Source organism: Mus musculus, chromosome 14, assembly GCF_000001635.26.
Source record: "Mus musculus strain C57BL/6J chromosome 14, GRCm38.p6 C57BL/6J".
Lineage (NCBI taxonomy): Eukaryota > Metazoa > Chordata > Mammalia > Rodentia > Muridae > Mus > Mus musculus.
The window spans coordinates 121,288,162-121,303,395 of record NC_000080.6 but is presented as its reverse complement, the minus strand read 5'-3'; the positions used below and the strand labels follow the sequence as shown (position 1 = coordinate 121,303,395).

Sequence of the window (15,234 nt, the reverse complement as noted above, 5' to 3'; positions counted from 1 at the left end):
ATGCAGATCTAGACAGTCCTGATGCGGGCAGCTTGAGGAAGGAACCGCTCACACGATTCTCACAACTGCTTTGTGCTTTGGTGACATGGACCAATCCCCAGGGGTGGCTTGCAGGGCTGCAAGTGTGTGCTTTGGGGGCGTTCAAAATACAGTCCCGTGGACACAGGGACAAGTAGTCTGTCTGTCCATCCGTTTATCCATCCACACCAGGCCAGCAAGCATATTTTCTATAATCTCCTCTCTGTCCTTAATAGATTGAATTTTTAAAATTTTTCAGTTTTTTGAGACAGGATTTCACTATGTAGACCCAGCTGACCTTGAACTCACAGAAGAGATCTGGCTGTTTCTGCTCCCTCAAATGCTACGATGCATCTTGATACCTGGCCCTTTTAGATTTCAGTTGTTTAGGCAAAAATTCTGCTTTATGTAAAGATATCATTCAGTTTTAATTATCCTATATATCTAGCATAGATTTTGTTTCTTAAACTCTGTGTTAAAGTAGTTCCCAAGTGGCTAATGATTTTTTTTTTCCCTTGTTAGTTAGAGCCTGGCCCTTTAGATGAAATTCAGATTGCAACCATATTACGAGAAATTCTGAAAGGACTTGATTATCTACACTCGGAGAAGAAAATTCACAGAGATATTAAAGGTAAGGGTTACCCGTTTTTGTTTATATTTTTTGTTGTTTGGAGACAGGGTTTCTCTGTGTAACTCTGGCCATCCTGGAACTCATTCTGTAGACCAGGCTGGCCTCAGACTTAGATCCGCCTGCCTCTGCCTCCCAAGTGCTGCAGTTAAAGCCGTGTGCCACCACTGCTGGGTGGTGAGGGCAGCGCTTGTTTTCATTTCTTTGAAACACGTGAAGTGGCAGAGCCCACTGTACTCCTGCCCACTCTTGCCTATCTGGGGTCAGGCTGGGCTGTTTTCAAACCCCAGGGCAGCTTGCTCTTAGGGGTCCTCATGCCCTGTGAGGAGAGCAAGCTTCAGCCTCCAGGGCGACCTTGGGAGTAGCAGTGCAGTGCGTAAGGCCTCCCGCCTTTCTTGTCTTTCAGCGGCCAATGTTCTGCTCTCTGAACATGGAGAGGTGAAGCTGGCAGACTTTGGAGTGGCCGGCCAGCTGACGGATACCCAGATCAAAAGGAACACCTTCGTGGGTACCCCCTTCTGGATGGCGCCGGAGGTCATCAAGCAGTCAGCCTACGACTCAAAGGTGAGAGTGCTGCCCCCAGATGCTTGGTCCTTCTGATCATGCACATTCTGCCTGTGCCTGAGGTGGGTGATGGTGATTCTGCGACCTCGGTTAATGTCAGCTTCCTTCTCTATCTCCTGCTACACCGTTGGATCCCTGTTCCTCTGGCCTTAGTGGCTGTCTTTACCTTAGCTCATGTTTGATATGCTGGGGACCAGGAAGGAGCAGGTGTGAGGATGAACACAGCTTAGGCCTTCTGAGACATGCAGACCCCAGATGGTTTAGGCTGTGGGGGGTCTGGACAGTTAGTAGAGAGGGCTGGCCATGTCTGCACATGAAGGCTGTTGAACCCTTTGGCACAGTGGATGAGGGGCAGGGCCTGGACAGAGCTCTGCCTGCTCTAGGTAGGACATCTAGAGAAAGGAGTCCTCAGAAAATCCCACAGCAGAGTGGGCAGGTGTGGTTCCTCAGTGATTACAACTGCTTGTTTTGTTTTATTTCAGGATCTGTATTCTCAGAGGCTCCCATCAACAGGAGTCTGTCTCCCTCTCCCTCTCCCTACCCCCCCCCCCCCCCCCACACACACACACACCCGTCTGGCTGCGGCTCCTTGTCGGCTCTGTTCCTAATGCTTTCACTCTTTGCTTTTGTCCTTTAGTTTTCTGTAATCTTGTAGTATAGACTAGAAATGACCCAACCGTCTGCTCAGGTCAGAGACCTATGCACAATAAACATGATCATCGGAGAGAATTGACTTTCCTGAGCACCAAACTTTCAAAGCAGAAACTATTTAACTCAGAAACGTTCACAGGCCGAACACGGGTTTTCTTTGCTTCTTTCCGTTTACTTGTTTATTTGTTCTTTCATTCATTTATTTAGTATGATTGCTGACGCCCTGGAAAGCCTGAGGCTTCAGATTCCCAGAGATGGAGGTAGGCAGTTGTGAGCTCCCTGACATGAGTGCTGGGAACCAGACTCGGATTCTCGCCAGAGCAGTGTGTGCTCTTAAATGCTGAGCTATCTCTCCAGCCCCTTAAAACAAAACAAGCCCTAAATTAGTTTTGGGTCTGTAGCTGAAGTCGGATAGTCTGAACACACTGGTGATCTCCTGCCTCAGCCTTTGTGTGTTAGCAGGCCTGACTTGTGTCTCTGTCTTGTCTTTCCTTTCTTTCTTGGACCCTCCTGTGTGTAGCAGATTCCTGGCGTCATTAAATGGTGTGTGAAGCATAGGGTAACTCCCTTTTGGAACCTTGGGTGCTATTGTAAGGTATATGCCATGTGGCATGTCTCTGTGAGTGAGGATATAGGTATCCCACGTTCTGGCTGGCTCCGTGAACTTAAAGAGAAACTGGTGGTGTGGTAGATCCTGTAGGAGTTCTGGCCCTGTCATCCAGCACACAGCAGGAGTACTTCAGGTTAGTCAGGTCTTTCTCTGCATTTGTTTCTTGTTGTTTCCATATCTTCTGGAAGATGGATCACCTCCATGGCTACTTCTTGTCTAAAGCCCGGTCTTCTCTTGGCCTTTTTCCTGAGTTCTGTCAGGTAGGAAGGTGGGTGTATTGTCTACCATTTGCTGTTTGTATTCGTGTCTGGATTTTGGTAGGAGAGAGACCAGGATCCAGGTAGTAAATTAGCTTGTCAGCCATGGCCCTTACGGCTTGGGGCTCAGGCCACCCAATTCTGTTGTACCCTGGGCCACTCACTTTCTTGTTTCCCAGAGAGCTTTCCTGATCTCCCTGCCATACCAGATACCTCTCTGAAGTGGGTCCTTGGTGTAGTTCAGCTTTCGTTGTTTTGGACAGGGACTGTACCCCCCTTACCTGACTCGTCTGAACCCTCAGGTGCCACATTTCCTAACAAGCAGGTATGTGTACTGGGGCTTGGTATCTGTGCTGTTTGGAGAGGCATCCTGTCTTCCTAGTCTCCATTTGTTGGGGTACGTGGTGTTTAAACACGATTGGGTGTTTCCATGGCTTCTGATCACATGCCAAATGGCTTGGTGTCCTGGATGTGCCAGCTCTGTGTCCAGGCTTGAAGGTGGGCATCAGAGGCAGACAGAAGACTGCCCAGGTCCCTGCACAAGTCCTGGGGAATGGCAGCTCAGCCAAGATAGAACTAGAGGGGTGTGGGAACGCTAGGCACCTAAGAGTTCACTGCCACACACTTCTCACCTGTGTGGGTTCAAATACTTCATGGTTTGGTTTAGATGGACTCCACTAGAGAGCCCAGTCTGGTCTTGAACTTTCAGTTCCTCTTGCCAACCAACCTTCAGAGCTGGGGTTACAGTGGCCTGCCACTATTCCTGGTTGTATTCAGGATGTTCCAAAGAGGAATCTCAGGTTGCTTTGCAGCCCAGGGCTGTCACTCAGTGTACCGGGGACAGAGTAAGCAGAGACAGTTCCTTGCAGGATTGCTGTGCAGTCAGAGCGCAGCTAACCTCAGGCAGAGACCATGACTGTCCGGCCTTGTAACCTGTAAGGCTGAGCAGGGTGTGTGAAGTCTGGAGATCTGGATGGAGAGCCATTGCCAGGGGCCCCATTGATGCATGGTGGGACATGGCTGTGCCTCAGAGCATGGGAGTAGGTGCCGTAGTTACGAGGACTACAGTGGGAGCACGTGAGTCAGGCCTGCCTCAGTCCTCCTCTTCCTGCTGTGTGGCTTTCTCCCTTTTTCTAGCCACCTTCATGGTGATGACTGAGGTGATGTGGCAGGGATTTCTGGTGCTCACAAGGTTTCAGGAGAATAGCAAGCAAGGGTACTCCAGGTAAAGGCTGGAGATTGTTCTGGTCCCCTGGTCCCCTTCATCGGCCTCTCCTGCCACCTGTGCCGTAAGTGTTGGACTTGTGACAAGTTCATGGTGCAATGACAAGAGCAGGTGCCGTTCTCCACCCCATCCCCATGCCTTCTTTGCCAACCCGTTTTGTCGTGTTTCACACGTGTTGAGCTCCTGACAGCCCTGCTTGTTGTAAAGTTGGCCTGAGACTTGTGTTCCTTTCATACAGTGAGCATTTAAGGAACGTACCGTGCACAGAGGTGACAGTCCGACACAGGGGTTTGGGCAGTTGGAGAGCAGGGCTGTCCCAGTGCCTAGTCTGTCTGAGTCTCAAGTCAGAACCTGCAGGGCCTTAGCTGGGAACACACTGAGAGAGAAACACATCAGATGTCAGGGGTGCTTAGTGAAGGCTTTAGTATTGTGGTAACTGCAGTGACCACAGGCAGCTTGGGGAGCACAGGGCTAATTCACCTTAAAATGTACAGTCCCTCATGAAGTCAGGCCAGGAACCTGGAGATGGGAGCTGTAGCAGAGACCATAGGGGATTCCACTTGCTGGCTGGTTCTTCCTGGCTGGCTTAGTTTGCTTTCTCACATACCAGGGCCACCTGTCCAGGGGTGATGGCCCCTCCCACAGTGGTCTGGGCCTTTCCACATCAATCATTAATCAGGAGAAAAAATGCTTCAAAAAGGCTTGCCTGTAGGTCAGTGTGACGGGGCGTGCTCTCCATTGAGTGAGGTTCTTCCAGCTTATCAAGTCCAACCAGGACAAAGGGAAATGACACGCAGAGTAAGGACTTGAGACCTCATTCTTAAAGGCTCTGGGGAAATTGGCAATAGAGACCGCTATTGATTAAAGGACCTGGGCAGCGTAGCCATCATATGGGGCAAGTGGACTTTGGATCCTAATTCAGATAAAGCAGCTCTGGAAACTTTTATGGTTTTTAAGCAGTTGGAAAGGCTCAGGTATTACTTGATATTAAAGAATTGTAGATACTCCTTGAAAAACTCACTGGAACTTGGACGTACTTTTTTTTCCCCCTTGCTCATTCTGGTAGCAGTGCTGTCTGGAAAATGGGCCATCGGTTGCTGCCTAGCACCACACACGAGAGCTGCTGTGCTCATGGCCTGGGAAAGCTCCAAGTTCAGTAGCTCCATTTCTACTGCTAGTATTGCTAATTTCAGTGTCAGGGTGCAGACAAGCCCTGTTTGGCTGGCATATTGAAGTACTCGGGGGTGAGGGGTGGCAGGTGTCAAGATAGCTTCTGTCTGTCTGTCTGTCTGTCTGTCTGTTTATTCTTTCTTTGAGATAAGATCCTGCTGTATATAGTTCTAGTATTTTGCTGTGTATATGGCTTGAGCTAGCCTCAAACTTGTGGCAGTCCTCCTGCCTCTGTCTCTTGGGTGCTGTGATTACAAGTCACTATACTTAACAAAGTCTATATGAAAGTGATCACAGTGATTACCTTTGTGTGCCATATGTATGGTTATATTAATGTCCATGTCTGTGTGTTTGACCATTTTTATAATAAACATTCTCTACCACTGATAAGAGCATTTGCCTAGGGTGAGCCCCTAGGTTCAGTTCCCAGCACTGCAAATGCCATCAAACAAAGCAATAATGCTTTGAGTTGTGGGCACAGTGGTAATGCAGTCCCTTTATACACCCTTGAAACTACCTCCCTCGTGAAAATCAAGGGGGCAGGGCTAAGGGAAAGCTGCCTGTCTAGTGTCCTAAGACCCTGATTATAGTGCTGCTGTTTGAGACCACTAGGTCTGAGCAGCAGTGTGTAGTACCAGGTGCTGCCCAGGGGTGAAGTTCCTCCTGCTCATGTACTCCTGTTACTGCTGCTGGAAACCTGACACAGGCCTGCTGCCTGCCACAGAGGTGGCCAGTCTGGATCGCTACTGTAGCAATTTTGTATTTGTATGTAGTGTTTGCTACATAAAATCTGTCCACTTGTTTCCTGTGTTAAAATTATGCCACTGGCTTGTGTTTCTTAGTTCAGAATAGTGGTCTTTTTCAGAACCTGAGATTGAAGCGCGCGTGTTTTCCCCTCCCTTGTGCCTGTCTGAATGTGTCTCACGTCTTTAACATGCTTTTGTCCTTGCAGGCAGACATCTGGTCCCTTGGCATCACCGCAATAGAACTGGCCAAAGGAGAGCCACCACATTCTGAGCTGCACCCCATGAAGGTGTTATTCCTCATCCCAAAGAACAACCCTCCCACACTGGAAGGGAACTACAGCAAACCCCTCAAGGAGTTCGTGGAGGCCTGCCTGAACAAGGAGCCCAGCTTTGTGAGTGTGCACCTTTCTGGAGTCTCATCTTGGTCTGCATTTCTTCTGTTAGGGTTGGGCCAGACACTGTTTCCAGCTGTCTCCCTGATCTCTCTCTCTCTAGTCTTGGCAAATGAATTCAATATCTATCTATCTATCTATCTATCTATCTATCTATCTATCTATCTATCTATCTATCTATCTTCCCTCCCTCCCTCCCTCCCTCCCTCCTTCCCTCCCTCCCTCCCTCCCTTCCTTCCTCTTATTTGTTTTGAGACAGGGTTTCTCTCTGAAGCTCTGCCTTTCCTAGAACTCTCTCTGTAGACCAGGCTGGCCTTGAACTCACAGAGATCTGCCTGCCTCTGCTTCCTGAGTTCTGGGCACCACCACTGCCCCGTTTCTTTACGGACGCTCGCTCTTTGTTGCCTTTTGTCATCCTCTTGTCTTTTAGGGATTTCAGATGTAATTATTTTATCTTAGATTTTCTAGCATCTCCTTACTTCATTGAGCCTGAAGAATATTCTACTTAGTATAATAGGTAGGATGGTCAATTTTTAATATTTATAGAGAAAAGTCAGGCTGTACAACTAGGAAGCTACTTCAGTAGTAGCAGCGGGTAGACTCAAAATAAAGGAAGCAAATGGTCAGCTTCCAGTTAGTTGTTGTGTGCTAGGGAACAGACACACGGGGTACACGTGAGTCGCCCACCTCCACTGCCCCGCCTTTTCTCTCTGTGTTTACTTAGAGGTGGCAAAGCCCATGCATGCCCTTAGCTACTCTGAGCTTTCCTCTTTGTTCTCTGAGAATCGGGGCTTTTCTTGGAATAGAAAGGTAGCCTGTGTGTTGTCACATGTAGCACTCCATGCCGTAGCTTTGATTTGGGTTTCTTTGAGCAGATTTAGCTTCATTGAGCCTGAAGAATACTCATGGAGAGGGTCCCCGTTAGCTCTTGTCTGAAAATGGTGAGAAAAGATGAATGACACAGGAGCATCATATGGTTATCAACAGGAGCCCGTTCTGGCAAAGGGATTAAAAGGGGCAGAAAACACTGTCTTGGCTCCACCAGGGGCTGCAGGTTGAGGTTAGCAGGTTGCATTTGGTTATTGGGTCAGGTGGTGGGTGTGGTCTTGCATGCTAAGTCAATGTTTGATTGTTACACCATGGTGCCACACAATGTGGTGGAAGAGAGACCCAAATATGTGCACATCTTTTTTTATTTTTTTTATTTTTATTTTTTTATTTTATTTTATTTTTTTTGGTTTTTCGAGACAGGGTTTCTCTGTATAGCCCTGGCTGTCCTGGAACTCACTTTGTAGACCAGGCTGGCCTCGAACTCAGAAATCCGCCTGCCTCTGCCTCCCAAGTGCTGGGATTAAAGGCGTGCGCCACCACGCCCGGCTTCACATCTTTTTTTAAAGCATGTGCAGTACCGTTTATTCCCACCATGCACCCCTCTACCTTGGCTTACCCCTGGACCTTCACATGTGAAAGCTGCAAAGCTGAGAACACTTGGGATGTTTGGAGCGTCACAGCCAAAAGATGGGGGCGGGAGGACTCTCAGAGATTTCCATTAGAAGAAAATGCTATTCTTGATTCTTTGGAGCAAACATCACTGTGGGTGTGCCTGCCTGGCATCTCTGTGATTTTGCTATCTGTCCCTAGTTGGGCCACTCTGTTTCTTGGGGAACTTTTTGCCAGTAGATGGGGAAGCCGCTTACACTCTTTAATGCCATTTGGTTGGAGCTGTGCCGTGCTGGGTGGGGATTAAGCTGTTGGTCCCTGTCACCATCGTGGTGATGGCTTCACGGACCTACTTTTCTAAGTGGGGAGTGCTGGTGAGTGAGGGAACCGAGGCAGGAGCCAGGAGCCAGTCAGGTCTCTCCTAACTCCTGTCCCAACCTCTTCTGAGATGAGTCGAATCTGTGAACTCAGTTTAGGGTATTCGCCTAACACTATAGGAGATCATAAAGAATGTGTATTTCCCTTAGCCAGCACTCATGCTGAGAAACCAAAGAAAAACAAGATGAGCTCTCTCAGACAGTACTCACCAAGTTCTTTGTGGAGTTCTTTGCAGGAGTTCTTTTTCTTTGGTGAGCTACTCTGGCAGGATGCTTCAGTCTTTGTTGGAAACTCTCTCCCATTTTCCCTGTGCCCATATATGCTTGGGCATGGGTATGAAATGACTTCTCCAGAAAGCCTGAGTTAGGAGCAGGCTCTGAAGCAGAATCCAGGGCTGCCCCGTGGTGCGATGGTCTGGCTTTTTAACCCAGCAGTCTTGTCTGTTTGTGTGGGATAGAGTGGGGTGAAGAGGAAATGTCCTCTCGTGGTGATGACTTCGACATGTGTGCTTTCCAGAGGCCCACTGCTAAGGAATTATTGAAGCACAAATTCATAATCCGCAATGCAAAGAAAACGTCCTACTTGACCGAGCTTATCGACAGGTACAAGAGGTGGAAGGCGGAGCAGAGCCACGAGGACTCCAGCTCGGAGGACTCTGACGTGTAAGTTGCCCTGTCCAGGCTCTCCATGCCTGTAGCAGAGAGTTGGGCCCTGCTTCGTGGGGGTGGGGGTGGGGGTGAGCTTTTTTTGTGTGTGTAGCTGTGGCCAGGGTGGGGGTGGGAGGGCAAAAGAGAGTACAAACTTAGAGTCATGGCCAGAAGGAGGAACCTGCGGAGACACTGAGGCCCCAAAGGGACTAATAGTGAAGTGGCAGGCGGATCCTTAGGAGAGGTGTGGCCACTGTGTGCTGGAGGCAGCAGCAGGAGTGATGGAGCTGGTGGTGGTCTGGGCAGTGCAGCCCCTGGCCTGGTGTTGGTGAACTTGGTAGGATTTCTGTTCCAAGGGAGACAGATGGCCAGGCGTCTGGAGGCAGCGACTCTGGGGACTGGATCTTCACTATCCGGGAGAAAGATCCCAAGAATCTGGAGAACGGAACTCTTCAGCTCTCGGACTTGGAAAGAAATAAGGTACCGTGTGCCCACCAGCCAGTGGCGCTGGGGAATCTGTCCACAGTAAGCCTGCTGTGGGAGCGGCATCTGCCCCTTAAGGCATTGACAGGTTAAAGATTGAGTTCTGTCTGACCATTAGGATTGAGGTGCGGGCTTACTTAGGGCTGAATTGTGTATCTTCACCTTGTGTGCAACACTGGGTCCTCCTGATCTCGACCACAGGTGGGCTTGGATGTGAAGTTTCCTGTGTGAGAATTCCAGAAGTAGCTGTTGGATTTACTCAAGATACCCTGATTTTTACTGGGGCAGTTTTTATTGCAGGCCCTTAAAGACCAGTATGTTCCTTTTGGTACTGAATATAGACTTCATGTGGATGCGGTGGGTTTCCACTACGATTAGTTTGTCATTGTCCATCTGTGTAGCCTCATGGGCCTGAGGAGCTCATCGGTTCAGAGAGTGGGAGTTGGGCCTTTCACTGTGGCCATACGGAGTACCTGGCTTCAGCTTTCTAGGGTTTCCTACCTGCAGAGCATTATGTGTCCGTGCCTAAGGAGTTCACTCCTGGTGCCATGCACTGGGCTCATGGGTGGAGCCCCTTTGTAGAGTCTTCCCTCAGAGATCATGAACAGAAGTTGTTTCCTCAGGGGAGAGAATCCAGTCATCCTTGGTAGAATTGTTGCCTGTTTCTAACGACTCCTTTCTCTTTTCCTTCCCTAAGATGAAAGATATCCCAAAGAGGCCTTTCTCTCAGTGTTTATCCACAATCATTTCTCCTCTGTTTGCGGAGGTAAGATCCCTGGCTGTTATTCTTGGGAGGGGAGGAAGGGAGGAAGAGGGGACCAGGGCTGACTTTCTGTGGATGGCTGCCAGTCAGTACAAGTTAGAGGCATTAAAACTTGCAGAGTCAGTCTCAAGTCTACATGCATTATGTCCATGGTGACTGCTGGCCCTGGGCCCTGCCTTCCGTAAGCCAGGCAGGTGACTAGGGGAAGTTGTATAGGTTATTACTGGCTTAAATTGTTTCCTGAAATCATTCCTCAGTAGCCACCTCAAATCCACTGGGAATGAGATGATACTCTGGAAGTTCTAGAACCGAAGGGGGAAATCTTTTTTTGTTTTGCTTTCCCAGTGTGCCCTGTGGTTAGGGTGAGAACTAGAGTCGGGTGTTCAGCGCCCTTCGTTTTAGATAATCATCAGCTCAGCGGACATGAGTTTAGCGCAGTCGTGGAGAAGCATAGGGCCCCGGTTCTCCTGTCTTGTCTTTGCTTCTGCTTCGAGATACCTGGGTGCAGGTCAGGTCAGAGGCAGGTGAGTGGCAGATTGCAGATCTCCAAATCCTGTGCTTGGAAGTGTGCTTATGTGGCCCTCCCTGCCTTAGCCAGTCCCTCCACGTGTCCCTCAGAGACAGGACAAGGAAACTGCTACCCTAAGGTTAACACCCTGTGGGACCAAAGCTGAGCATTTTCTAAAACGTTTGTTAACAAATGGAAGCAGGAGATTTTGGGATATTCCACACCTAAGGTTACATTCAGGAAACAGATTTGAAGTTGGTCTTCATGCTGGGGAGGTGCCTTAAATCACAGTTATGACTCATGAGAGCAGAGGAGGGTGTGGTGGAGTCCCAGAGCTCAGGGTTGCCATGTGTATGTGAGAACATTAGGCAGCACTCTTGACCCCAAAGGCTATGTGCCTGAAGTTTGCACCCAGCCCATAACCATCAGGAACGAAGCTTTGGTGACCCACACTGTAGCTGCCCAGTGACGCCACAGTTGTACATGTAGGCATTGATGACACTTTCAGGGGTGAGCAGAAGGCTGCACAAGGGAGAGAAAGTGGTGGAGTGTTCATCAAACTCATGTGTGAAGGTGTGCAGTTACCTGCCTGTGTTCTGGTCTGGAAGAGTCACTGTGTATGTAACTGCTTACAGAGACAGAAGATGAGGACCCAGAGTGACTCGTGAGCCACAGAGCTCATACTGGGCCCTTGTCAGCCTGGCATGGCAGTGTTGGCAGGGCCTATTTGTCTCTTCCTGGAGTGGTTGCTGCCCAGCCCTGTGCCCGTGTATGACACTGCTCTTGTGTGCATTTCCAGCTGAAAGAGAAGAGCCAGGCATGCGGAGGGAACTTGGGGTCAATAGAAGAGCTGCGGGGAGCCATCTACTTGGCGGAAGAGGCCTGCCCTGGGATCTCAGACACTATGGTGGCACAGCTTGTGCAGCGGCTGCAGAGGTAACCGGCCCTGGGCTGGGCTGGATTGCAGGAGGGGAGCCTGGTGGTGCTGGCACGGCTTCTTAGACTAGGAACTGTCACAGACTGCACCTTGGTATATCTCTGGGGTTTTTCATTCTTGCTCTGTTGTCCCTTGGGCCATGGGCTTCTCCTGAGGGAAAAGTCTTGTTCTGAATTCTACAAATGGGAGACCTGAGTCTGGAAAGGAACATGGAGCTTTGTATTTGTAGCCGTTGCCAAAGAAATGCAAGATGCCTTAAAACACCTACATGCAGCAGTCTAAAGAGGAGAGAGAGAGAGAGAGAGAGAGAGAGAGAGAGAGAGAGAGAGAGAGAGAGAGAGAGAGAGAGAGAGAGAGAGAGACAGCCTCAGTCACACCAAGATCATGTTCAGATACCAGGGTCTTTGGTGTAGTAGACTCAAAAGCCCTCCTTAGAACATTGCTTAGAAACCTGTGCTCTGGTGTCTAGGAGCTACCTAGCTCCTGTCTCTACCTCGTGGCTTTAGCCACGTAGCCTCCATGTTGAATAGACATTACTGTTTGGCATAAAAAATAAAGATGGTTTGCTTGTTGGCCCCCAGTCTTGAGGCCATTGAGGAGGAGACAATATCTTTTTAAGATTGCCCTGATTTGAATCTTAAAGGAAACAATGTGTTACAGTGTAAAGGAAAAGACAACTTTGAATTTCCTTGTAGTGGCATCAGATTTTCATTTAAAAAGAGGTTTGTCACGAGCAAAGCAGAACCACACCCAGAAAGGGTGTCTGTTTATTATCCTGCATTCTGTTTTCTGCTTGGAATAGTAAGGTGTCACTTGTGCACTCTGTGATGTGTGCACTCTGTGATGTGTGCACTCTGTGATGTGTGCATTTCTGTGATGTGTGCACTCATGTGTGCACACTGTGGTCAGAGATCCGAGGACAGCTCTCAGCAGTTGGTTTCCTTCCACCCTCTTTGAATTCAAGGATCTAACTCTTTTGCAGCATCAGGCCCGCCTACAGTCAGCACCTCTGACCTGTCCCCCCACCCCCACCCCCCAAAGCCTGCCATGTTGGCAGCCGGCCTTGGCCTCCATGTAGCTGGGCTCAGGCCCACCACACAGCTTTTGTTTGTCACCTTCAGGAGTTTTGCATGTGGTCCAGGGTTGCCTGATGTTGTATGAGTGGCTGGTAAGTACGACTTGATTTCCCTAGTAGCTCAGGCACAGGTAGTATGATGTATGTATGCCCAGTTGGTCCTTTTCTTGTTGCTGGATCTGTCCCCTGCTGAGGCACCTAATCTGCCAGCTCTAGTAGAAATGTGATAGTGTAAGACCCCCTTTCGGGGACCCCCACTCTAGTCTCGGGAGTGTGAGAGCACCCAAAAAAACACGAGGACCCAACTCGCTGTAATTACATGAGGACGTTTAATTACGGAGCTCCGGACCAGCATGAATCCCACACAGGAGATAACAGATGCCGGCCACGAGGCTCGAAAGCCAGGGGCTTTTATGGGGTAAGGGGCTTAGGGGTGTGGAATTCAGCATAGCGACGCACTATTGGCTTATTCAAACATTAACAGAAAGAACACAGTGCATCAGGACTTTGTTCCTGTGGGCTGGGGGCTTATCTTTGTTCACTTAACAACCAGTTGATGTATATGACTTTACTCGGCGCCAAGGGGTAACAGAAAGGAGGTTCCGGCCAGATGGTGTGAACTTAGATAATGTAGCCCCATTTGTCCTTGAATACCTTTTCATCTTTACGGCCAAGATATTCTTTGGAATGCCTTATCAACAGCCATGCCTTGGCCTGCCTGGGGGCTTGTTCTGCTTTGTTCTCAGTCCCAGATGGGGCAGTGGGCTCTTAAACAACTCACAAGTTACAATATTTTATCTTCCTTCAATAGGAGCCAGAGGAAGAATTTCAATTACTTTAAAAATATTTTACTGATTATTATTGGGAGGGTACAGGTGTGTGGTGCATGGAGTCCTGTCTCTCCTTCTGCCTTTCTTCTGGTTCAGGGATCAGGATTTGCTGCGAGGCTCACACAACAAGCACCTTTACCTGCTGGCCCCAAATGTGAAGATTTTGGATATTTGTTTCTTAACATTGAAAGTGCCCTGTCTGTCTGTCTGTCTGTTTCTCTGTCTGTCTGTCTCTCTCTCTGAATTTTTGTGGTACTGGGGATTTAATTCTTGGTCTGGAGCATGCTAGGCAAGTATTCTACCACTGAGCCGAGTCACCCAGCCTTCTCACACACAGAATTTTAAATATTCTAGAAACTATATCAAGAACATAAAGAGGAGCAAGCAAAATTAATTTTAGTAATACTTTGATAATTTCCTGTATCAGCTTATAATAACAGTTATCTAGTAGGATATTTTACATTGTTTTCCTTGGTATTAAACCTTTGAAGTCGGTATGGTGCATTAGCCATCCTTGTCAATTCAAACCTAGATTTCAAGTAGACACTCACAGCCTTTTGTTCTGAGTGGACCCTCCTACAACATCAGATGATTAAGTGGCAGGGTCCTGGTTGTCTCTGCAAACATGGCTATGGCTTTGCACCTCCCCTGGGTTCCAGCAGCCAGGGACAAGGCTCAGCCAGTGCCTGTCTGCTCCCAGGTGAGCTGTATTGGACGGTCTCTTCAGAAGTCACTTCTGTCTGAAGTGTTTTCAGGGCGTCTCTGTCTTAGTCTGAATTGGCTTTGAGATCCTTTAGTGAGCACAGCTCATTCACTCACAGCAGCAACTCAGTGCATAATGAGCCGATTGTAGTTCTTGACATTTGAGTCCTGGATGCTGTGGCTCGAGTAAGCTGCTAAGAGGATCATACAGACCTGTTGGAGTATGTTCAGTGTATCATAAAAGCACCTCTGCATGCAGTGTTGGAGGTGATGTTCCTTAAATATGTCCTTGGCCTCAATGCTCATGTAGCATTCAGAAGCAAGACAGTGTATGCCGCAGACCCTCTGGGCCCCTTTGTCTGCGTGGAACGGGTCTCTAGTCGCAGGTGGGCAAAGCGTTGGATGGAATGACAGACAGATGCAAGAGAGACAAGAGAGGTTGTGTAGAATCTGAATGTAATTTGTCAAATCGAGCATCAAACTTTTTATACAGAAGAAAATAAGGAAGTTGGGTGACACACCCGCAAGGTACAAAGAGGTTACTGGATTCTTTCACAAAACAGAGAAATACAAACACAGAAGGTCTAACAGGAACCACCTGTGATAGAATTCATTGTTAACAACTGGGATCAAAAAGAGCTCCACCTAAGATCCACTTAATCTTAGAAACCAGGGTCAAGGGCTTCGTGCCCTTGCCATAGTTCCTATTTTAGTCTATTGTATAGTCCACCTTCCCCCTAGGCCATTGTAAATGTATGTAACTCAGCTATCTATAGTTCTAAGTATCTACTCTGGTTCCTCCTTAGGTCTCAAACTTCCTTCTTCCTAGATGATGGTAAATTCCTGTGTAGGGCAGTGACTTAGATTTTGTTCAAAGTGATAGTGTAATACCAGAGGCAATTTTGAATGTCACTGAACAGGCAACATTTTTACTGAATTCCAAGCCCATGGTCTGCTCAAGGACTTTCTAGGATGTTGGAACACTGGTGAAGGCTTAGCTATGTCAGAATTCAATCTTAAAAGGCACTTATAATAAGATAATACTAAAAGAGAGCATGTGGATCCATACACCAGACTAACTCGGGAATAGAATATGAGTATATGGGTTAAAGAGAACGCCAGACTCCAGGAGGTGAGTTTCCATAAAACTCTCTGCCTTGTGAGTGGCTTCCAGGCCTCTCGGCCTGTCAAGCTGACTCCACTGGAGTGT

The 15,234-nt window shown here is 48.4% G+C and overlaps 1 protein-coding gene across 4 annotated transcripts in view; it reads left to right on the top strand.

Moving 5' to 3' along the window:
* Positions 1-15,234, top strand: part of Stk24 (serine/threonine kinase 24) — a 96,310-nt gene that overhangs the window by 77,101 nt on the left and 3,975 nt on the right. For all 4 annotated transcript variants that reach the window (XM_006518918.2, XM_011245043.3, XM_017315988.2 and 1 more), the window contains exons 4-10: positions 541-649; positions 1,053-1,210; positions 6,076-6,261; positions 8,596-8,741; positions 9,083-9,206; positions 9,907-9,975; positions 11,280-11,416. In XM_006518918.2, the coding sequence (XP_006518981.1) occupies positions 541-649; positions 1,053-1,210; positions 6,076-6,261; positions 8,596-8,741; positions 9,083-9,206; positions 9,907-9,975; positions 11,280-11,416 (929 nt within the window). The remainder of the gene's footprint in view (positions 1-540; positions 650-1,052; positions 1,211-6,075; positions 6,262-8,595; positions 8,742-9,082; positions 9,207-9,906; positions 9,976-11,279; positions 11,417-15,234) is intronic.